This window comes from Salvelinus namaycush, chromosome 14 (genome assembly GCF_016432855.1).
Source record: "Salvelinus namaycush isolate Seneca chromosome 14, SaNama_1.0, whole genome shotgun sequence".
NCBI lineage: Eukaryota > Metazoa > Chordata > Actinopteri > Salmoniformes > Salmonidae > Salvelinus > Salvelinus namaycush.
Window position 1 is genome coordinate 34,980,954 of NC_052320.1, and position 25,435 is coordinate 35,006,388.

The 25,435-nt window shown below is 42.5% G+C and overlaps 1 protein-coding gene across 2 annotated transcripts; it reads left to right on the top strand.

The window, feature by feature from the left end:
* Window positions 1–891: 891 nt before the first annotated feature.
* LOC120059440 (acetyl-coenzyme A synthetase, cytoplasmic-like) lies at window positions 892–25,174 on the top strand. 2 transcript variants are annotated; one of them, XM_039008485.1, is made up of 18 exons: window positions 892–1,844; window positions 3,326–3,521; window positions 15,812–16,007; window positions 16,263–16,335; window positions 16,963–17,038; window positions 17,466–17,577; window positions 18,037–18,084; window positions 19,647–19,784; window positions 20,004–20,174; window positions 20,687–20,820; window positions 21,221–21,353; window positions 21,577–21,633; window positions 21,731–21,811; window positions 21,962–22,070; window positions 22,247–22,315; window positions 23,334–23,510; window positions 23,694–23,768; window positions 23,887–25,174. In XM_039008485.1, exons 1-18 carry the CDS (start codon window positions 1,718–1,720, stop codon window positions 24,012–24,014), a joined length of 2,100 nt encoding a protein of 699 aa, XP_038864413.1. In that variant the 5' UTR covers window positions 892–1,717; the 3' UTR covers window positions 24,015–25,174. The 2 variants fall into 2 exon arrangements, with proteins under 2 accessions (XP_038864413.1, XP_038864414.1); XM_039008486.1 differs by having other exon boundaries at window positions 18,040–18,084.
* Window positions 25,175–25,435: the final 261 nt, after the last annotated feature.

Genomic DNA, 25,435 nt, shown 5'->3' on the forward strand with positions numbered 1-25,435 from the left:
GGTACATGCCCTTATGTCAGTCATCAGTCACAAAGGGGGTGTCTTGTCCAGGCTCCATCACATCTGGCCATGATTGGGAGTCCCATAGGGCGGTGCACAATTGGCCCAGCGTCGTCCGGGTTTGGTCGGGGTAGGCCGTTATTGTAAATAAGAATTTGTAATTAACTGACTTGCTTAGTTAAATAAAGGTTAAATACATTTTTAAAAAGAATGTCCTGCTCCTGAAATATGCTCCTGCATTCATCCCAGTCATCAGAAACAGAGCATTGGGGTAGGTGCATATCCGACAACGATGTGTGCAATTACAATGATAATTTAATATGGTCAATTTCAGAAATTTTTTATATAACATGAACATACTGTTGACAAGTAGGCTATGGTGTAAGTAATGTAATATTTTGCCTTGTGTGGTAGATTTTGTGGGTTTTGACACTCTTATATAGGTGTCATAACCAGCCATAAAACAATGCAATATATGGCACAACAGGTCTAAATATGTCATGACAGTGTTATAACCATATTATAAAGGTTATGACAAGTTATGTCAGCTGTTATGAGATATTATGACATGGTTATGACCCTGCCATAAAGTGTGATGATGCTAGGCGTCAAGTAGTGTTACCAAAAAGTGTTAGCTAGCATGGCTAATTGAGGGACTGTCAGTGACTGACATAAGAGAAAAACTGCTGTTACACAACCAAATTTCGAAATTTAACCTGGTTTATTCTACTATTCTTTACTCTCAATAGTAAATTGAGACCCCGACTGAGTTTCTAAAAATATAAGTTAATAAGTGGCCGTGGATCTTAAATTCTGACTCGTGGTCCCTTTAAAACCTGCCTGCTCAAATATGATCGACTGCGGTGGTTGTGGGTCAAACGGAGTACACCTCTGCGCTCCCATGCGTTCTACCTTAGCGTTGTTTCTGCGGTTAAACGAACGAGGTTTTTGGACGAACGGTAGACCACTTTCACTTCAGGGCAAAACGGATACCCTTGCAGATAAAAATGTCATATTTCAGTATGAACGCAATAGATTTTGTTTGAATGGAAGAAGGGCATATCAAGTCAAGTGGTGTTCGACCTAGCACGTCGAACAGAAAGGCCTTGTCTCGCAAGTCCCAGTGAATCTTGTTTGCTTGCTACTTTCCTAGCTGCTAGGGAGCTATTGTATGCTAGCTAAAACTTACAAGGATTTGAACTCTAGCCAGCTCAAACTCAAAATGCAGTTACATTGAAACATTTTTCTTAGCCAAAAAGTATATTTTATATTTGAACTTAACTATTTTCTAGAGATGGCTAGCTGATGTAGGTAGTTCGCTGCTAGTTCATTTCTTCGGGTTCCACTGCCTAGTAATACGTTAGCTAGCTGTCTTTTTCTCAGTAGCTAACTACATTGCTTTATTATGCTTCTTTAGCTACCATAGTTCCAAGCATTAACGTGGAAGTAGCTAGTAGGAGGCTAAAGATGCATCCGCAGTCAAACAAGGAAGTACATTAATTTGGCTAACTAGCCCTTGTTTTTGTGCCAGACCAATGAGAGGGTGACTCACTGGAGGCTGGTTAGATTTGTACGTTACTAGAGCTGCATTGGGCACGAGCAAATATCAACATTTTATCCTCAAACTATTCTAGGTAACTTTCCACCTGTCTCGTATTTCGACAGCTAATCGATAGGTAGGATAGCTAGCTAGTTAGGCAGCTGACTCGAGGGCAAAATGATTCCAGACAAAGCACCAAAGGAGGACGTTTTTCATGCAGGAGGAGCCTTGAAGAAGAATGCTCATGTTCCCAACTTTGAAAATTACAAAGAACTCTACCTGAAATCCATTGAAAATCCAGATGGTAGGATTTCGCTACACTCGCAATAACATCTGCTAAATATGTTTATGTGACCCATATTTTTGATTTGATTTCTACAAATACGCGTATCAAAGCCTTGTCAACAACTTGTGGAAGTACAAGTATTGCATGAGCGGACACCTTTTCACTTTTGTTTTTACAAATGATGTGCCTCTTGTCTTACAAGAAGCTAAAATGAATGTATACTGATTGCACACTCCACACAGCACCTACTGCCAGTGAGCTCACTGACTCATAGAAATTAGTTATTTTCAGAATGGGTAATTAACAATAAACTGTTCATAAATGCCTCTACATCCAAAAACATTGTATTTGGTTCAAAGCATTCTCTTAGACCTAAACCTCACCTGGAGTTGTGTATAAAGGGTGTGACCATTGAACAAGTTGAAGAAACTGAACTAGAAGTAACATTGGATGGTCATTTATCATGGTCAAGTCAAGTCTGCTTATACATAGATCTGTGTTTTTGATACATAGAGCAACTGTACTAGCTAGTTGTTCAGGCCCTGATCTTGTCCCATCTTGATTACAATCCAGTAATATGTTAAGTTGCAGAAAAAGTCCTAGCAGCACGCCTTCCCCTTAACTGCATACCAAGAAATAACAACCATGCATGACCGTGTTACATGGGTGAGGAGAAGTTAACTACTTCTAGTCTTTAAGAAAAACATGTGTAAATGCCTAACCCCTTGTATAATGTATTTGCATACACTTCAAACATACATACCCCACCAGACACACCACTATGGATTTCTTCACGATACCCAAACCAAACACAGATTTAATGAGTCGCTCAGTTGTGTATAGAGCCATGAGTGCTCTGCCGCCAGAGGTTACTCAGTCAAAAAGCCAGTTTAGCTTTCAAAAACAAACATCTTGTATCACAGCGCCTATACTCTTTAGAAAAATATTTAACTATACTCTATATATGAATAGTGTGTAAATAGTTTATATGTTTCTTTGTGACTTTATTTTGAATTGAATGTTATCTTCTTGTCTATAGCTGTTCTGTACTTTGTGTATTTGTTTTATGTGGACCGCAGGAAGAGTAGCGGCTGCATTTGCAGTAGCTGATGGGGATCCTAATAAACTAAACTTATGCCAGTAGGTCTTGTTTTACTTGGGACCCAACAATGTATACATTTTGCCAGCATATCCTTAATATTTCTGTGCTAATGTGCATAAAACACCCCTTCCCTACTTGCCTCGCTTCAGGCTCTCTCATATCTGCAGGGGTGGATAAGGATAGCTAGCCAACATCATGCAGTAATACTGTTTTTTTTATCTGTATAACATGGATGGCAGTTCATGAGTGTTTACACATTTGGAAATGTCACAAGAAATGCATCTGTCTGACATTTCTGTTCTTCCTGGTGGTGGAGGCTGCAGGTGGCCTTGCATGATTGTCCCTTTCAACCACCTGTTAGTGGTCATCATAATGGCTCATTGTTTCCTTATTCCAGAATTCTGGGGTGACATTGCGAAAGACTTCTACTGGAAGTCGAAGCACACGGGCCAGTTCTTGGACTACAACTTTGACGTGACGAAGGGGGAGATCTACATCAAGTGCATGGAGGGGGCCACCACCAACATCTGCTACAACGTCCTTGACCGCAACGTTCATGAGAGGAAGCTTGGGGACAAAGTGGCATTCTACTGGTCAGTGTGTGCGTGTGTCAAGGGGATTACGGAGGTTATCAAAGCACTCTCTTGTTGGTCGTTCTATGGTTCTCTGCTTGAGAGGGGGTGTCCCTCAGGAACAATGGGATGGAATGCTAGGAGAGGAGGCTAAATGGTTCAACAGTGATCCTTGGTCCTTCGTCTCTTGCCTCATTGCGCATTACTCACATCAAATATTTTTTCCCCCCTCCTTTGTGAAAGCTAGCCTCAGTTCAAAGATGTCCCCATGAATGAATAGTGAATCCATGAGGACGAATGGGCTTCTAGTGCTGGATGGGTTATTTAGGGATGTGTTAGCTATTTGTGTGTTATGTTGGTATAAGTGAGCGTTGAAGTTGAGATGCAAAAATACACATATAAAATTGGTTGTTTGGATCCTGGCTGCTGATTGGACGAGCAGCGTTCCAAGCCTTTCTGTGTTAGCGTTGCAGACCTATGCCTGCTAATAGTTAAATCTGAAAATGATCACTGCGCCGCCATAAGAATATATGTTCCTGTCCGAATCCTCTCTTGTATTTATCTCATCTCGTGGATTATTTCTTCTTGCTTCCAACCTAGCATTTAGTTTGGTACAGCGGGGCTTAATCAATACAAGCCTCGCTGTCTGATTTCGGGAAACAATGTTTCACTTTTTAATTTTGATCTCTGTAGTGCCAGTGCTCCCGAGTGGCGCTGTGGTCTAAGGCACTGCATCTCAGTGTAAGAGGCGTCCTACAGTCCCGGGTTCGATTCCAGGTTGTATCAAATCCGGCCGTGATTGGGAGTCCCATAGGACCCAGTGTCGTCCGGGTTTGGCCGGGGTAGGCTGTCATTGTAAATAAGAATTTGTTCTTAACTGACTTGCCTAGTTAAATAAAGGATATATACATACATACATACTATTGTAAAAAGTTTAGGGTCACTTAGAAATGTCCTTGTTTTTGAAAGAAAATCACGTTTTCTGTCCATTTCAAATAACATAAAATCAGAAATGCAGTGTAAACATTGTTAATGTTGTAAATTACTATTGTGCCTGGAAATGGCTTGAATTGTTTTTTTAATGGAATATCTACATAGGCGTACAGATGCCCATTATCAGCAACCATCACTCCTGTGTTCCAATTGCACGTTGTGTTAGCTTATCCAAGTTATCATTTTAAAAGGCTAATTGATCGTTAGAAAACCCTTTTGCAATTATGTTAGCACAGCTGAAAACTGTTCTGATTAAAGAAGCAATAAAACTGGCCTTCTTTAGACTAGTTGAGTATCTGGAGCATCAGCATTTGTGGGTTCGATTACAGGCTCAAAATGTCCAGAAACAAACATTTCTCCGGAAACTCGTCAGTCTATTCTTGTTCTGAGAAATTAAGGCTATTACGTGTGAGAAATTGCCAAGAAACTGAAGACCTCATACAACACTGTGTACTTCTCCCTTCACAGAAGAGCACAAACTGTCTCTAACCAGAATAGAAAGAGGAGTGGGAGGCCCCGGTGCACAACTGAGCAAGAGGACAAGTACATTAGTGTCTAGTTTGAGAAACAGACGCCTCACAAGTCCTCAACTGGCAGCTTCATTAAATAGTATCCGCAAAACACCGGTCTCAACGTCAACAGTGAAGAGGCCACTCCGGGATGCTGGCCTCCTAGGCAGAGTTCCTCTGTCCAGTGTCTGTGTTCTTTTGCCCATCTTAATCTTTTCTTTTTATTGGCCAGTCTGAGATATGGCTTTTTCTTTGCAACTCTGTAGTCTCAATGCATTGGTTTACGGACACCCAAGCTCCCAGTCACATCAAAGTTGAATTAATTTAGGTGTCTGCGTGTCTTGCAAATTGTAGCGCAGATATTGGCTAATGATGAACAACATTAGGCCTACACAGAACTTGTACAATGGTGACTGAGGTCTCAACTCTGATTTTAGAAAACTGACTTCTCACTACAGGAGAAGTTCTCACTCGTAGAATTTTGAAGTGTATTCCGTACTGACGGGCTACTCATTACATTGGTTAAAGTTAGAAGAGATTTTGCAGAACGTCCAAAGTTCTGTCTTACATTGCTGTAGCTTGAAATGCCATTCTCTGTGCTCATGACTTCTCAAGTGTGAAATGTCTGTCCCATCAGTTCCCATGTCCCATCAGCCTGTTCATACCATTATTTTGGCCCTGCTACTTATCTTATTCAGTCCAATGGATATGTCCTTTCTTTAGGAATTACTTTTTTTGTCTCGGACTGACGTTGTAATAGGAAAGCCTATCGTCTGTTGCTAGGCTACTTTAGCTGTTTTTGTCCCTAAATGCTCTAATTTGTACTGTAGCTCGTTATGTTTATTCTGTGCTGATGTAGGTGCTAGGCAGGCATGTTTTTTTTCCCTGTCCTCTGCCAACCTCTACAACAGTGGAGTGTTTCATCATCTTGACTGAGTGCTGAAAGTGTATTCATAGGACTGGCTGCCTTGACTTGTGTGTGTTTAGTCACACTGTCACCACCATGGGGAGGGGAACTAGTTGGATGACCTTGATCTGCCAGCAGTCGTGTGAGACTCCACCAGAGAGTAGAGTGAAGCTCATAAATAAACATCAGTCTAAAAGGGAGGAGTGTACAGTCTATTGAGAAATCCATGTTGTGTGAAAGCAGAGCTTTGCATGGGTCTTTTCGTGCTTGCACTTAAACAGTTGCGAGATAACAACAGTGGCCCTCTACAGTATCTGGCAGGCCCATTGTTTCTCAATCTACATTCACAGCCAGACCCAGAAGTGCTCTCTTTCCTTTAGATTTCTTATTACACACAGCCTAATAGGTTTTGTCCCTAAATGCCCTAATTTTTACTGTAGTTCGTTATGTTTATTCTGTGCTGATGTAGGTGGGCCCCCCCCCCCCCCCCCCGTTCTGGCAAAAGAGGCATTCAGTTAAATCACAAGGTTTTGTCTGTCCTATACCTAGGAGATATGAAAAAGCTCAGGAATTATGTAAAAATAGTTTTACACATATTTAACCCCTATTTTGGGGGGGGTCACAACTACTTCCATTCATTTTAAAATCGGTATCGGGTTACCTTCAGACGAGAAATGGAGGATGCCATCGTGTTTGTGGGGTCATTAGTCTGTAGCCCAAACGGTTCGGACGCTATAGACAGAAGTTGACACATCAGCGGTACCGACTTCAGACGAGTCCCATGACACTTGTGGGGGGTCGTAGAACAAAACAGAGAACACCATCTGTTCGTGAGTCTTATCATTCCGTAGAGTGGTCATATTAATTTGTAGGCCAAACCTTTCGGACGCTACAGATGTGAGAAGACCAATTTTTCGACAAACAGCGCTCTAGCTCTGCCACTTTCCACCACAGATGCGGAAGGCCGACATCGGCGGGTGTGGTGGATGGAGACACAGACCATACAAAAAAACATCTCTAACTTAAACACAGATTGAGGAATCTTTAACTGATGTTAATTAGATTGACCCATGAGTCAATCAACTCTTGGGGGTTTAGGTCGGCTATTGTGTCTAATAGGCTATTTGAGCATAATGTAGGCCAGAGGTGGGGGTAGGGCTGTTGCCGTGACCATATTACCGCCACACCGTCAGTCATGGAGGCAGTTAAATTCCACGTGACCGCTTAGTCTCGGTAATTAGGCTTCTCCAAGCTCTGATGCTGCTGTTGGTCATTAGTAGCATTCCAAACTTGCTAACTGCCTGGTAATCAGCACTCTATTGTCCCTCTAATCACTCTGACATCAATGCAAATGTTATAGGAAATCTAATCAAACAATTCATGAGAGCCCATGAGCACACGTTGCGCCACATTTCTGTAGGCTATGCAATTGCGTGAGGACTGAGGGATGGCCTCTATTAAAAAGAGGAGGATCCCATCAGCTTTCCATAGGCTAGGCCTACTGTATTTATTTCTCAACTTTCCCAATATTAAGCACATTGCTTTGCTTTACACCAGGGGTATAGCCTACTGGGCTGACATGAAAATGAACCACTGGAAATGTGTCCTCCATTCACTGCTTAACCTCACTAGGGTATGTGGGACGGTACCTCAACAGCCAGTGAAACTGCAGGGCGCCAAATTCAAAACAGAAATTCCATAATTTAAATTCCTCAAACAGACAAGTAGTTTACACCATTTTAAAGATACACTTGTTGTAAATCCAGCCAAAGTGTCCGATTTCAAAAAGGTTTTACTACGAAAGCACACCAAACGATTATGTTAGGTTAGAGCCAAGTCACTGAAAAAGACAGCCATTTTTCCAGCCAAAGAGAGGAGTAACAAAAAGCAGAAATAGAGAAAATTAATCACTAACCTTTGATGATCTTCATCAGATGACACTCATAGGACTTCATGTTACACAATACATGTATGTTTTGTTCAGTAAAGTTCATATTTATATCCAAAAATCTGAGTATAGGCGGGACGCTACTGTCTCACTTGGCAAAAAGACAGAGAAAATGCAGAGCGCCAAATTCAAATTAATTACTATAAAAATTACTATAAAAATCAAACTTTCATTAAATCACACATGAAAGATACCAAATTAAAGCTACACTGGTTGTGAATCCAGCCAACATCTCAGCATTCAAATAGGCTTTTCGTCGAAAGCAAACAATGCTATTATCTGAGGATAGCACCATAGTAAACAAAGAGAGAGAAGCATATTTCAACCCTGCAGGTGCGACACAAAACGCAGAAATAAAAATATAATTCATGCCTTTGACGAGCTTCTGTTGTTGGCACTCCAATATTTCCTATAAACATCACTAATGGTCCTTTTGTTCAATTAATTCCGTCGATATACACTGCTCAAAAAAATAAAGGGAACACTTAAACAACACAATATAACTCCAAGTCAATCACACTTCTGTGAAATCAAACTGTCCACTTAGGAAGCAACACTGATTGACAATAGATTTCACATGCTGTTGTGCAAATGGAATAGACAAAAGGTGGAAATTATAGGCAATTAGTAAGACACCCCCAATAAAGGAGTGGTTCTGCAGGTGGTGACCACAGACCACTTCTCAGTTCCTATGCTTCCTGGCTGATGTTTTGGTCACTTTTGAATGCTGGCGGTGCTTTCACTCTAGTGGTAGCATGAGACGGAGTCTACAACCCACACAAGTGGCTCAGGTAGTGCAGTTCATCCAGGATGGCACATCAATGCGAGCTGTGGCAAAAAGGTTTGCTGTGTCTGTCAGCATAGTGTCCAGAGCATGGAGGCGCTACCAGGAGACAGGCCAGTACATCAGGAGACGTGGAGGAGGCCGTAGGAGGGCAACAACCCAGCAGCAGGACCGCTACCTCCGCCTTTGTGCAAGGAGGTGCACTGCCAGAGCCCTGCAAAATGACCTCCAGCAGGCCACAAATGTGCATGTGTCTGCTCAAACGGTCAGAAACAGACTCCATGAGGGTGGTATGAGGGCCCGACGTCCACAGGTGGGGGTTGTGCTTACAGCCCAACACCGTGCAGGACGTTTGGCATTTGCCAGAGAACACCAAGATTGGCAAATTCGCCACTGGCGCCCTGTGCTCTTCACAGATGAAAGCAGGTTCACACTGAGCACATGAGCACATGTGACAGACGTGACAGAGTCTGGAGACGCCGTGGATAACGTTCTGCTGCCTGCAACATCCTCCAGCATGACCGGTTTGGCGGTGGGTCAGTCATGGTGTGGGGTGGCATTTCTTTGTGGGGCCGCACAGCCCTCCATGTGCTCGCCAGAGGTAGCCTGACTGCCATTAGGTACCGAGATGAGATCCTCAGACCCCTTGTGAGACCATATGCTGACACATGCACATTTGTGGCCTGCTGGAGGTCATTTTGCAGGGCTCTGGCAGTGCACCTCCTTGCACAAAGGCAGAGGTAGCGGTCCTGCTGCTGGGTTGTTGCCCTCCTACGGCCTCCTCCACGTCTCCTGATGTACTGGCCTGTCTCCTGGTAGTGCCTCCATGCTCTGGACACTATGCTGACAGACACAGCAAACCTTTTTGCCACAGCTCGCATTGATGTGCCATCCTGGATGAACTGCACTACCTGAGCCACTTGTGTGGGTTGTAGACTCCGTCTCATGCTACCACTAGAGTGAAAGCACCGCCAGCATTCAAAAGTGACCAAAACATCAGCCAGGAAGCATAGGAACTGAGAAGTGGTCTGTGGTCACCACCTGCAGAACCATTCCTTTATTGGGGGTGTCTTACTAATTGCCTATAACTTCCACCTTTTGTCTATTCCATTTGCACAACAGCATGTGAAATCTATTGTCAATCAGTGTTGCTTCCTAAGTGGACAGTTTGATTTCACAGAAGTGTGATTGACTTGGAGTTACATTGTGTTGTTTAAGTGTTCCCTTTATTTTTTTGAGCAGTGTATATCCAAAATGTCCATTTATTTGGCGCGTTTGATCCAGAAAAACACCGGTTCCAAATTGTGAAACGTGACTACAAAATATCTCAAAGTTTACCTGTAAACTTTGCCAAAAAATGTCAAACTACTTTTGTAATACAACTTTAGGTATTTTTTAACGTAAATAATCGATCAAATTGAAGACGGGATGATCTGTGTTCAATACAGGATTAATACCAACTGTAGCTACAGTGGGGCAAAAAAGTATTTAGTCAGCCACCAATTGTGCAAGTTCTCCCACTTAAAAAGATGAGAGAGGCCTGTAATTTATCATAGGTACACTTCAACTATGACAGGCAAAATGAGGGGGAAAAATCCAGAAAATCACATTGTAGGATTTTTTATGAATTTATTTGCAAATTATGGTGGAAATAAGTATTTGGTCAATAACAAAAGTTTATCTCAATACTTTGTTATATACCCTTTGTTGGCAAAAAAAAAAAAGTCAAAACAAATTTCACACATTATTTAGTATATGTAAAGACACGATTAAATAAAAAGTAGTCTGATAGGTGATAATATTAGCGTATCACTTGTGAATGATAAATTCACTTGTCAGTGATGCCCAGCATAAGGTAAGAAACAATGGCTTTTTTTTGCCAAATATTTTAATCGTAGCACAACTCGTGTAGCCTAGCCCATAGGCCTATATGTTTTTATAAGGTTTGTATCATAACTGAAGTTGCCAAATAACTTGTTAAAATTAAGCAGATTAATCTGCTTTACAAGTGGTGTAGAGCCTAACTGGCATACATAAGCAGCACGTGAGTTTCAAGTTTGGGGAAGATCATTTTCACCTTAAGAATGCACCTTTTTTTATAATAAAATCATTACATCTATAATCGCATTTGCGGTCACTTTTGATAATGATGTTTTCCCGCTAGTGGAACATTTGCACATATAGCCATACTGCCACGTGCGCATTGCTGTGCTTATAATGTGAAGAAATAGCCTAATAGTTTATCAACGTTTTAAGCTAAATGTTTTGATCTGCTGCGTCAGCCACATTTCATAAAGATGTTTTTCTGATGCTAGTGGTTGTATTAATTTAGGATTTATCACATCCCACAACTGTCCCAGACTATGTTTGGAATATTTCTTTCTCGTACAGAATAGGTCAGCTTTTGTACTATGGGGAACAGTAGATTGACAGGCTAGTGCTTTTGCTGTTCGTTAGGCCTACTCATCTTGTTGGCTGACAAAGTAACTGTGAACAGTTCTTCCAATATCTTCAATATGCACCTCGGGAATTGGATAAGGATGTCCGCAGTTGCGTCCCTGATATCTGTCTTCACTTGTAGCCTGTGAGGAATACCTGATCACGTGACGGAGAGCTATGTGAGTGAGAGGTGCTTCGGAACAGGCAGCATTCAGGGAGAAAGGCACAAGGCAGCACTCCAGACCAAGGGCACAACGGCTGCTGGCTGCAAAAGGCATGGATTTTTTTAGGCTGCATTACGGTCACACAAAGGGGAATGCCGCCAGGAAATTTGAGGCATTAGCAAGTGCTTGTCAAATTGTGAATGAGACTGATGAAGTGTGTACAGCCTGCACAAAAAACAAAGCAGAGCTCATGCCTTTCAAGCGACTTTTTTCAAATAATCATTAGTCGCATCATGCAGCCTTACAATGTATTAAAAATGTAAACATATAGCCCAATGTTTGTATTCCATCTAAAGTTACATAACTCTAAATGAAGCATATACGGGTACCTATTTCTTTGTTAACCAGTCAACAAAGAATAGCTGCATTTGCGCACTCCCTCAAATCATTTGGAGAAAATATCCTTCCTATTTTATTCAGCTTTGTTGTATTCTTCATACTATAAAATAATGTCATGGAATTCTAAATGAACTAGTGTAGCCCACAGCAATTTTGCATCGCTAGATCAGGGCCTAACATAAGGACAACTCGGAGTATGCTATTCTGTTCTTCTGAAATCGACTACATTTTCTTCATATCATGCTTCTTTAGACCTGTCTAAAACAAAAAATGGATTTATTGTGAAGGTGTAGGCTATATTCCATGTATTTATTTGACTTTTTAAAATGTAGATGTTCCAAAGGTCTGCATCAGTGGCCTGTAGGCTGTGTGGAAGCCAGGAGATGCCGAATGTGTTTATGTTAATTAACGGTCAATTATCGTGAGGCCGACCAGTTATTTGCTTGACAATCACCGGCTGACGAAATTTCATGACCAGCACAGCCCTAGGTGGGGGCCCAAAAAATCTAGCTCATCGAGGGGCTGCAGTGGCTTGTGGGTCTGCGTACCCACATCCACACATGTTGTCAGAGCCTGCCCTAGCCTTGCTAGCAAAACATCTTAGCGTCCCCCTTCATGACAGCGAAGAGAGAACATATTTAGTTATATAAGTAATTTCATGCAGTTCTACTAATTTGTCATGGGGAGGATAGAACAATTACCATTATTACAGCAAAGTTCCTGCAATTCCTTCACATTTTGCCATATGTTTGCAGTTTTGGTAATTTGACCATTCTTACTACAAGTTTAGATAGTGTAGCGGCCAGCTAACTCAGGGTTTCTCAAACTCTGTCCTGATCCCGCGGGCCATAGGTTGCCCATCCCTGATGAAGGCCTATCAACAAAACCAATGGAGGAAATGCCGTAACATTTCCACATGGATATAGCTGTTGACTTCTTTGATGGCTTACAATGGCCAATGTGTGATGTTCAATGTAGGCCTACACTTTTTCTTTTTTTAGCGTTATGCGTGGCTTGACATGAACCCTTGTATGAATGTTTTACTTGTCCGAAAGCTCAAATTATAGGTGACTTGAAATTGCGCTATTGTGTTCTATTACAAATTTAAATGTATTATTACCATACAGAGAATCATACAAAAATGTATGCGACCATCTGCCTATTGGCTTATTTGCAAATTCAAGCCGGTCTCAAAATAGGACACTTTTTGCCCTTCTAAGACAAAAGCTCGCTTTTCATAGACTATGTACAAATTTGTGTTCTTGTAGAAAGCAAGTTTGCACATTTGTTGATATTATTTGCTAGTTCGTTTCTAGCCCACTTATAGCAAATTTTACTCAGCAATGGGGGAGTCATTGCTTTCTACAAGAACACTGGTAACCTAGTGTTCAAGTTCGTTGGACCAGTAACCGCAAGGTAGTTTGTTCGAATCCCCAAGATGACTAGGTGAAAAATCTGTCGACGTGCCATTGAGCAAGGCACTTAACCCTAATTGCGCCTGTAAATCACTCTGGATAAGAGCTTCTGCTAAATGACGTGAATGTAAAATGCTATGTGATCTCAGATGCGCATCTACTAGTACTCTCGGACTGCAGGTGATGGAAAGACCGCTCGTGCCAGTGAAATAGAACAAGGCTACTCCGATGCGCTCCTCAGCCAACAAAAAAATGACCAATTCTGTTTTAAAGTCTGGTTACTGGGCAAGTTTGTTTCTCTGTTAAAGCACTATGTCCCTCCTAACACAGTTGGCCATGTCATACCTCTGTGTGAACACTGGCCCATAACAGGAGCCCCAACAGACTGCTGAGAAGTCAGAGCAAAGGTCACTTATCAATTTCACCCATCTATCCCACATTCCATGCCTAAGGATAGCAATCACTGTGCCATCCTAAAACATACTTTTACGGGGGGTGGAAAGCAGATTGTGAAACTTAGATTGCTTAATATTACACAAGGCTCGATGAATTGATGATAAAATAACTGACAATATAAACTAGCCAACGCCCTGTGAGAAATGTTCCCTGTAAACTGTGGTGCAACAAACCAAATCAGTGGGCTTGTCCTTAGTTTGCCAGTCATGCGTTTTTCGTTTTAAGAGGATATTTCAAGAGATAAATTATTACACAGCTCAGGCACATTGCTGAGTAAAGCAGAGGCAAAATGTCAGTTTATTACTTCAACCTTTTGGCACATGAGACTTAGCTAGAATAGATCCATCGTGAGCACGAGCTTTGTGAGCATGTTGGTATGAGGGAATGTTTTGAGTAGAGGTCGACTGATTTATGATTTTTCAATGCCGATACCGATTATTGGAGGACCAAATAAAGCCGCTGCCGATTTTTATATATTTGTAATAATGACAATTACAACAATGCTGAATGAACACTTTTATTTTAACTTAATATAATACATAAATAAAATCAATTTAGTCTCAAATAAATTATGAAACATGTTCAATTTGGTTTAAATAATGCAAAAACAGTGTTGGAGAGGAAAGTGAAAGTGCAATATGTGTCATGTAAAAAAGCTAACTCTTAAGTTCCTTGCTCAGAACATGAGAACATATGAAAGCTGGTGGTTCAATATTCCCAGTTAAGAAGTTTTAGGTTGTAGTTATTATAGGAAATATGACGTGTCGGCTATTTCTCTCTATACCATTTGTATTTCATTTCATATACCTTTGATCGGCTATGAAAAGCCAACTGACATTTACTCCTGAAGTGCTGAACCGCTGCACCCTCGACAACCACTGTGATTATTATTATTTGACCCTGCTGGTCATCTATGAACATTTGAACATCTTGACCATGTTCTGTTATAATCTCCACCCGGCACAGCCAGAAGAGGACTGGCCACTCCTCATAGCCTGGTTCCTCTCTAGGTTTCTTCCTAGGTTCTGGCCTTTTCTAGGGAGTTTTTCCTAGCCACCGTGCTTCTACACCTGCATTGCTTGCTATTTGAGGTTTTAGGCAGGGTTTCTGTACAGCGCTTTGAGATATCAGCTGATGTAAGAAGGGCTTTCTAAGTACATTTGATTTGACTATTGGATGTTCTTATAGGCACTATAGTATTGCCAGCCTAATCTCAGGAGTTGATAGGCTTGAAGTCATAAACAGCGCTGTGCTTCAAGCATTGCGAAGAGCTGCTGTCAAACGCAGGAATGTGCTGTTTGAATGAATGCTTATGAGTCTGCTGCTGCCTACCACCGCTCAGTCAGACTGCTCTATCAAATCATAGACTTAATTATAATATAATAAACAGAGAAATATGAACCTTTGGTCATTAATATGGTAAAATCAGGAAACTATAATTTTGAAAACAAAATGTTGATTCTTTCAGTGAAATACGGAACCGTTCCATGTTTTATTGAATGGGTGGGAACCCTAAGTCTAAATATTGCTCTTACATTGTACAACCTTCTATGTTATGTCATAATTATGTAAAATTCTAGCAAATTAATTACGGTCACACAGTTCGCAATGAGCCAGGAGGCCCAAACTCCTGCATATACCCTGACTCTGCTTGCACTGAATGCAAGAGAAGTGACAATTTCCCTAGTTAATATTGCCTGCTAACATCAATTTATTTTAACTAAATATCCAGGTTTAAAAATATATACTTCTGTGTATTGATGTTTATGGTTAGGTACGATTGTGCTTTTTTTCGCGACTGCGCTTTTGTTAAATCATCATCCGTTTGGCGAAGTTGAAGTAGGCTGTGATTCGATGATAAATTAACAGGCACCGCATTGATTATATGCAACGCAGGACAAGCTAGTTAACCTAGTAATATCATCAACCATGTGTAGTTAACTAGTGATTATGTGAAGATTGATTATTTGTTTTATAAGATAAGTTTAATGCTAGATAGCAATTTACCTTGGCTCCTTGCAGCCACAAGGTCCTTTTGCATAACAAGGTCATCTCGCATAACAGGTGGTCAGCCTGTCACGCAGTTTCCTCGTGGATTGCAATATAATCGTCGTCCAAAAGGCAGATTTACCGATTGTTATGAAAACTTGAAATCGACCCTAATTAATCGGCCAGTGGTTAAATTGAGCACTGGACATTGGCATCCCGGCAACATGACTAAAACTATGGTCATTTTAGTCGGGAAAACATCTCTACAAACATTATGTATGATACATCTGTTGTTGGTCCCATCACAGGGAAGGGAATGAGCCTGGCGACATGATGAAGGTGACCTACGGAGAGCTGCTCCAGCAGGTGTGCCAGTTTGCCAACGTGCTCAAGTCCCAGGGGGTGAAGAAGGGTGACCGCGTGTCCCTCTACATGCCCATGGTGGTGGAGCTGGTGGTGGCCATGCTGGCCTGCGTCCGCATCGGTGCCGTGCACTCAATCGTGGTGAGTAGCTAACAGCCACCATCTCAACCATGTCTGGATGTGGCCTTTAGGTACATATCATACCAGCCTGATTTAGACGCCGACTTAAGTCACTTAAGTGCTAAATGGATGGAATAGCCATTTTACCAGCTTTTCCTCGTACAGATTTCGAAGGAACAAATCTATCTACCCACACCCTACAAGGCAAACACTTACGCACACACTGCACAGTGTATTTGATTAGTGTACTTGTGTTTTTATTTGTGTGCTTTCCAGTTTGCAGGCTTTTCGGCAGAGTCGCTGTGCGATAGGATCCTGAACTCCCAGTGCTCGTTGCTGATCACGGCCGGTGAGACTGCAAACTAAACTGCAGTAATAATGAAACTCTTATTAGCTGGATTATAGTGCCATAGATTATCCCATGACCTCCTAATCCACGGTTTTAATTAGCCCTGCTTTATTTTTCTCATAGAGAGCCCAGTGTATAGGCTTGCCGCATCACTCTACAGATATTGATCTGGAGTGACGCTAATCTTAATTGTATAACCGCTATAACCATAACCTCTTTAGATGGGGTTCCTTTGTGTGCGCCAGTGGGGTGGTCATTGGCAATTTCTCCCCTCTAATAAAGACTGTTGCTAAGGGGACTATAAGTTTTTATTTTATTTTTTATTTTTTTTACTATTAAATTATACTAAAACCCTAGATGTGCATTTTGGGATTGTTTGCCATCTGAAATCCCTCAATACTCAAATGTTTTGCCACTTAGCTATACATATAATCTAAGACGGAATCATTTCCTTTTCATAGTCAGTCAGTTTCAAAATATCAAGATGAAGATTGTTCCCAGGCTGTGACCGGTTCATGCCAGTTCACTGACAGTCACATCTTACAGTACCAGTAACGTCCTGTCTATGGCATTGTTCGGTGTGCACCCTTTCACCTCATCCATTCTGAACTCCCCCCTCTCTCTCAGATGGTTTCTACAGAGGAGATAAGCTGATCAACCTGAAGGTGATCGCTGACGACGCGCTGAAGAAATGCAGGGACCAGTAAGGGCCAAGCTTTTCATGACGCACTGCTTTATCTGACTAGCTCACAGGAGGTTGGTGGCACCTTAATTGGGGAGGACGGGCTGGTGGTAATGGCTGGAGCGGAATCGGTTGAATGGTATCAAATACACCAAACGCATGGTTTCTATGCAATCCGTTCCAGTCGTTATTATGAGCCGTCCTCCCCTCAGCAGCCTCCTCTGGACTAGCTAGTCGCATTTACACACTTCTACTCGTTTGCCGTTCCTGAAGAGATGGTTTGTCTTGGTATTTACAACAACACATGCCCATGCTTGCCTCCATTAGATGTCTCCTTTGTGTGTTTACCTAGAGAGGGCTGTGACGACTTTGTTCATGTGAAAATCACGACTCTCTCTTCTTTCTCTCTTCCTCGTCTTCCTACTCCCCCCTCTTCTCCGTCTGCCAGGAGTTTCCCAGTTCAGAGGTGTATCATGCTGAAACATCTGTCCAAGGAGGCGGAGGCCACTCCCCTGGTCTCCCAGTCCCCCCCTGCCAAGCGGCCCTGTCCTGACCTGCAGGTGAGACCAGCAGCAGAAGCTCCACTGTCCTATTCATCAGGACACACCATAGTAAAATGTTTTGCAATGGAAAATAAAAATGGGTGTCGCTTATTAAGAAGTTCAGGTAGTCCCTCCCTTTTCTTCCAGTTGGTGCCTAATGAATACGACCCATTTGTTCATAGGGCAGGTCTATCAACTTTACCACATGCTACGGGGGCTACTGTTTAGTTAATAATGGCTTAAGTCGTTATCCCTTTAATGTTAACTCCCTCCTGTGTTTTGTTTTTCCACTTGTATTTCCTGAACCAGTCGACGCTTTTGCCTTCTTCCTTGATGTTTGTATAAGATGAGAAGTATAGATAGTCCCTCTGCAAAGCCTGTACGGCTTTGTCTCAGATGTCACAGTTCGAATGACATGACGCCACCCCCCTTTTTTTTATGTCTGTTGAAATAACCGTTTCTATTAACCCCTTCTAGCAGGAGAAACAGAAAGACGGCGTAAAGAAAATCCGTCCCGTCCCTCAGGTATTTCAGATTTCCCTGAGCTTGAATTTCTTGTTTCCTTGTTGTTGTTTTTTAAACACCTTTCTGTCTGATCCTCTTCTCAGCGGTAGCCTAACCCTGGGCTCGATCCTGTGTTACACCGATATTAACACCTTAACTGCTGTCTATAGAGGGTCTCCCTCTGTCAGTGGTCTTACTAACAGCACTCTGCTCACAACTGGTCTGGGGTCCCTTACCTTCTCTGCCTGGCTTGAGCCTTTACTTTTACCTATACTTAAGATGATAAGATCATTGGGTTTGAATTGACCTGAAAGCAACACTGAAGAATCAACAATGACTAGAAGATTTCAAATGGTAATTGACCCCTGACTCACCATGTAGATGTAGTGTATCAATATTGATCTCTCGTGCCGTCAGTGGGGCCTTTCGTTTCCTGCTATAGATAATGGCAATATTTCTCTTACTGTGATTGTGCAGCACTGTCAATATACACTGAGTGAGTGTACAAAACATTAGGAACACGTGCTCTTTCCTCGACAGACTGACCAGGTGAATGCTATGGTCCCTTATTGATGTCAGTTGTTAAATCCACTTCAATCAGTGTAGATGAAGGGGAGGAGACAGGTTAAGTAAGGATGTTTAAGCCGTGATACAATTGAGACATGGATTGTGTATGTGTGCCATTCAAAGGGTGAATGGGCAAGACAAAATATTTAAGTGCCTTTAAATGGGGTATGGTAGTAGGTGCCAGGCACACTGGTTTTAACATGTCAAGAACTGCAACGTTGCTGGGTTTTTCACACTCAACAGTTTCACCATGTCTATCTAGAATGGTCCACCACATAAAGGATCTCTAGCTGACTTGACACAACTGTGGGAAGCATTGAAGTCAACATGGGCCAGCATCCCTGTGGAACGCTTGCCACACCTTGTAGAGCCCATTCCCTGATGAATTGAGGTTGTTCTGAGGGCACAAAGGGATGCAACTCAATATTAGGAAGGCGTTCCCGATATTCTGTACACTCGGTGTATATCAGTATATGTGCAACGCTATCAATGTGATGCACATGTATGGCATTTTTCAGAAATGCTACGACGATAAAAGTTGGCTGAAAACGCAGGACCCTACCCATAGTTTCAGAACATCTGTACAGTATATTTCATTAACCCCACCAGTGACGTTTAACCCCCAAGAACAGCAGCTTGGGAGATGCGTTTTTGATGATGAATTCTGGAAGTTACATTATTTGCTAACTTCTCTCACTGTTGTTTCACAGACTGCTCAAGTGTAAACACTGCTGATTCCCTGGCCTCTCGCTTTCTTATTCTCTCGTTTGTTCTATTCTTTCTCGTCGAAGCGGCAGGTTTGATTTGAGCTGACTTCTGATTTAAGCGATTTTAAAAGCATTTAATACTTCTTCCTACTGCTTAATATGAGTGTTGTCTGTTAGGCTTGGATGTTGCTCTTGACTGAATAGAATCAGTTGAATTAATCATTATTGTTGATGCGGTCTCTCGCAAGGGCTGTGAACATTCAGCTATCCGTGTCACCCAGTCAGTTATTCTGTGTGTGGTTCCGCCAGGTGCCGTGGAACCCTGAGGTGGATCAGTGCTGGCACAGCTTGCTGAGTGGCGTGTCTGACGAGTGCGAGCCGGAGTGGTGTGACTCTGAGGACCCCCTTTTCATCCTGTATACCAGCGGATCCACGGGGAAACCCAAGGTGCACAATATCACACGCAAAAATTACACTCTGTTTCTGTCTGTGTGTCCCCACTCGGGAAACCCGAAAGTACATGTCTTCATCTTTCTCGGTCACGTTTCCAGTTTGTTGGCCTCCCCCTCTCTCTGTGTCTTCTAGGTTTTTGCACTCTGCTTTTTTGTCTTTCTTCACATGCACGTCAGTGCTGCTGTCATGATCATGTGTGTCTCTTCTCGTCAGGGTGTTCTACACACCGTCAGTGGCTATATGCTCTACGTGGCCACCACCTTCAAGCTGGTGTTTGACTACCAGCCTGACGACGTGTACTGGTGTACGGCCGACATCGGCTGGATCACGGGCCACTCCTACATCACATATGGACCCCTGGCCAACGGCGCCACCAGCGTCCTGGTGAGTGGCGGGCCCCAAAGGCTTACTACTGTCATTAGTTCCGTTTGGGTTGTGGTGCACTATATAGGGAGTAGGGTGCCAGTTAGACACCGATGCTTTTTGTGATTAATTATGAGGAACTTGTTGCTTTTCTGGTCTTCCGCTTCAAGTTTTGTGCAACAGGTTTATAATATCGTATGATTTTAAATGGTGTCAAAAACCTCCGTAGTCCATGTTGACAAACTGTATAGAGATATTTGTTGTAACCAAGTCATGGTTTTATTGTGACTCATCTCATACAGCGACTCATTAAAATGTCTTTTCATAAAAAAAGTTGTCTAAACCGGACGAGAGCGATCAAAGGAGATGTTATTTTCCACCTCTGCTTCCTCACGTAGTTGAGACGGCATTCTCTTTGATATCAGACAGCCAATTATGACTTAGTTTATGATCATAGAGTTGTTTTGACATAATCTGCCTCATTTTGTGACTGCCTCTGACTCTGTTGTGATGTGAATCTGATCGGTGTCCAGTTCGAGGGTCTGCCCACCTACCCGGATGTGAGCCGCATGTGGGAGATAGTGGACAAGTACCAAGTTACCAAGTTCTACACGGCGCCCACAGCCATCCGCCTCCTCATGAAGTATGGCAGCGAGCCCGTCCAGAAGTGAGTCTCCACACACTTGGCTCATACACCCTGTTCCTAACCAGGATTGTGTTCATTAGGGCACACTGTCGCAAAATGTTTTGCAACAGAAAACAAAACTGTTCTAGTTGGACAGTTCTTCATGGTTTGACACCGTTTCAACCATTTCTGCCCCATTGAACACAACCTAGACCTGAATATGACAGGACTTCATACAGAAAAAGGGTCAGTGTCTACAGATGGGGCTATTGAGTGTTCCATCTGCTTAAATTATCCTTTAAGTACAGTAGACGGTCTGTTTTTGCCTTCTCAATATACTGCTATATACATAAATGCCTGCATGTTTGGTTTTGTCCTTTTGTGTGAGTCTATGGGAGTGTGTCTTCCAGGTTAACACGTTCCCTCCCCGTGTGTGTGTCAGGTACAATCGGGAGTCTCTGAAGGTGCTGGGGACGGTGGGGGAGCCCATCAATCCAGAGGCGTGGCAGTGGTACTACAGCGTGGTGGGGGAGAAGAGGTGCCCCGTGGTCGACACCTTCTGGCAGACTGAGACCGTCAGTACCCACTTGTTTGTTTTTAATGCATTGGTCTTTCTCTGAATTCAGCACACACAGCTGTTTCTATTAGTAAAAATAGAAAACAATAACGGGCCACGGTAGCTGCCTTGCGGCATCGACATGTCTCCTCTGTTTCTGTCACTGTAAATACTGAAAGGTAGTTTCATTTTGTCCTTTTGGTGTGTGACTGAATCTCTCTTTCCATTTGTTTTTCTCTCAGGGTGGCCACGTGTTGACTCCTCTTCCCGCTGCCACGCCCATGAAGCCTGGCTCTGCTGTAAGTGTTACGTTGATTCTATCAAGTTCTCCATTCCTGTCATTATGAGGGCCGAGTCGGGCTAATTTGCTCTCTGGTCTTTCCCCTCCACCACCAGACCTTCCCTTTCTTTGGAGTTGTCCCAGCCATTTTGAATGAGTCTGGGGAGGAGCTGGAGGGACCATGCGAGGGTTACCTAGTAAGAAAACTGTAGAAATTACCCAGTACTTTAATTTAGCGGCAAAAGTAATTAATTCTCTTATATGCAATATGTTGTCGGCATTTGATGAATTGGATTTTCAATGCTTTTTTGACTTTGGACATCCTTGCATCTTGTCCTCCTCCTCAGGTGTTCAAACAGGCCTGGCCAGGAGTCATGAGGACTGTGTATGGGAACCACCAGAGGTTTGAGACCACCTATTTCAAGAAATTCCCTGGATACTACGTCAGCGGTGATGGTAAGATGAGGCTAACATGGTCCTGAGCACCATCATGACTGATGTTTCTAGAATACCGCACAAATATGTATTCTTTAAGTGGCATCATTTTATAGACTTCCAATTTGTTTTATGTATACTTGTTTAAATCAGGACCCTCTGTAAACGGCACTTATGTATTACCGTTTCTCCCCCAGGTTGTCGTAGGGACACGGATGGGTACTACTGGATCACAGGGAGGATGGATGACATGTTGAATGTCTCAGGTCAGTACTATCAGCTGGAGCTCTGTGAAATGTAATGCGTAGTGTTGCTATGTCTGTACTATGTGGTCTCTTGTTCTGCCCTGCTGCTAATGGTGGATTTCCCCTTTGTGTTGTAGGACATATTACATTATGCACGGGATACAGAAGATGTAAACTGTACAGTGAAATGGTTGCTTGCATAGTGGAGTCTTTTGTTTTAGACTTGTAGCTAGCTAGCTAAACAATATACCATGATTCCAACTCTAATGCAGAGTTCAAAACAACTGTGAACTTGGAAATCTCCGACTTCAGTGCGTTCAAAACAACTGTGAACTCGGGGTAAAAAACGTGCTCCAACTGGGGAAAATCTATTTGAACGGTCATCCAACTCGGGAACTAGAGCTCCGACCTGAAGATAGATCTCTGACGTCGTGATTTGAACTAGTATTTTTAAGAGTTGCCAGTTCTCCCCCTCTGTCACGGATGCCCTTAGTTTGAAGATGTAATCCGGAGACAGGTGTTTTATATAACAGCCTTTGCGTTCTCGTTTGGACACTCCACATATGGCACTCCTCTCTGCTTCCGCTGGGCATTCCACTGATTTAGAAACTCGGGCCAACTTTTCCTGTGACAACGGCACAGTTTCCTCCCACAGCTGTTATCAGAAGAATCTACAATGTCTGGTTCAATGAAAAATGTTTTTAACTAAATCAAGGATTTCCTCATTGTCTGATTCATTTTCAGAATCATGAATAGTGTTCTGCTGTTGTGAAATATTAGGTAAAGTTAGTCCTCCAAGAAGGTCTGACTGATTGATAGAGAATGTTACCTTACATGCTCCAGCACTGAAATATGATTCAGAGATAAGTAGACTGTTGTACTATATTCCTGTCAATGGAGTTTATGCATATCTGGGTCATGTTAAGTAGGGCACACCGTAGCACAAAATTTTGCAACAGAAAATTAATATCTGTGTTGGACAAGTTTAGCTAGTACCTCCCCGTTTCTAAAGGTTTTCTCCCTACTGAACACATACCAGGCCATCTGCTGAGCACGGCAGAGGTGGAGTCAGCCCTGGGAGAGCACGCGGCGGTGGCCGAGGCAGCAGTGGTGAGCCGGCTGCACCCTGTCAAGGGGGAGAGTCTCTACTGCTTTGTCACGCTCACCGATGGAGTCGGCTTCAACCGTACCCTGGAGGCCGAGCTCAAAAAACAAGGTGTTTGCATGCGTCTTAGGCCAAGTACTGCCGCTGAACATGACTAAAGGGATTGTCCTCGAAGGCACCATCCTTGTTTACATGCATCTCAGAGACGATAGGTTCCTGTGTTGAAGCAGATGAATTATAACTGGGATTGAGGATGTTCAGATGACTAATGCTGTGTATTATCTGTTGTGACAGTGAGAGAGAAGATTGGTGCCATTGCCACCCCCGACTTCATACAGAATGCCCCAAGCCTTCCAAAGACCAGATCAGGTGAGAGAATAGCACATATGATGCAACATTTTACACTATGATTTTGAAAGCCGTTCTGAATGAGAGCTTGTAATTGCGTTATTGACCAAATTGCCTTTCTTCCTCTCTGTGTATACAGGTAAGATCATGCGGCGCGTGCTACGTAAGATTGCCCGTAACGAGCGGGACCTGGGGGACTTGTCCACGCTAGCTGACTCCTCGGTCATCGAGCAGCTCTTCCTGAACCACTGCTGTGGCGCAGTGTGAGCTTCCACCTGCAGAGGGAGCCAGAGAGCCCTGCCAGGGCAAAGCTGGGAGGAAGAGTTGCAGAAGGAGATGCATGCTTTGAACTGTAGAGCCTTCACGGCTCAAGCCAAAACTGGGTTTGAGGAAACACATCCCTCTAGTTTGTCAGGAGTTCTGTTCTCCCCAGTTATAAAGTACAGTTGATGTACTATTAGATTCAAAGTTTGCTTTTTTTCATTTGAACTATGTAGACTTTTGTCATTTTGTTTTATTTTCTTTGCAGGTTGACAGGATCGCTATGTGTGTTTGTGTCTGCATGCTTGTAATGTTTTAAGTTATTGATGTATTTTCTACTCCCTCTGTAATCTAGAGACAGAGGGAGTTTGTTAGTGTGTACATCTCTTTTAGTCTGTGAGTGTGGGATGATTGTACTAGAAAGAAAAGGTCACATTTTGAAAAAACAACTTATGGACGCTCAAACCTTTTATGGCGCCTACCTAGTGGACTTCAGCTCCCGGTGCTGTGGTAGAACGTTGCTGTCATTCATGAACAAATGTCATGGGGGGCGGGGCGGACATATTTGGCATAGATGCAAGGACCTGTTATTGTCCTTTATGTCATAGGACTTCGCTTATACATGATTGTAGTTCTAATGAAGACTTGTTGTTTATTTAAAAGTGGGACCAAACATAAAATGCAGGACCCATTTAGATTATTATTATTATAATAATTTTTTTAATAACAGAACTATCATTGTGTTCATGTGCCAACATAACTTTGAAGCTGGATGTTATAATCGTGTAGGTGTTTTGTTTTGAAATAACTTCTGGTATTAGGGCCTGGGCAAAAAATGTTTTTACGCTTTGCAATTTTATCTTTTTGTTGCCCCTTTGTATCAAAGCGACATGCAATAACTCATTTTAATTTGACTTGACTACTTCATCTAGTTTTAGTGGTCATTATTTTGAATGGAACCTGAGTTGTATTCACTAGGCACTAAACTGTAGAAAACAAACGGAGAGGGATTACTAGGACTTTTTAATTTAACCTTTATTTTATTAGGCAAGTCAGTTAAGAACAAACTTATTTGTCCAATAAGAAATGCTCAATTTTGTCCTCTTGCAAAATGTTTCAAATGTTTTCTGTTGCATACCCAGATGAATACAACCCTGTCCTGGGCATGTTGGAGTGCTGTAAATCATCTTATTCATTCACTTGCATCTCTCATCTCGCACCTCTTTGTGCATTTTGTCTTGACCTTGCTTACATTCTCCAGTAGATGGTGCTGTAACATGTTTTCTGAAATCCTCAGGTTCCTCAACTCTACTACGTCTTTTCCCTGTAGCGTTCTTCCGTATAGCCAGTTTGATCTGTCAGTCAGCAGACAGATATTATATGCACACGATGATAGACCTATACTGTGTCCAGTTATGTGTCCACGT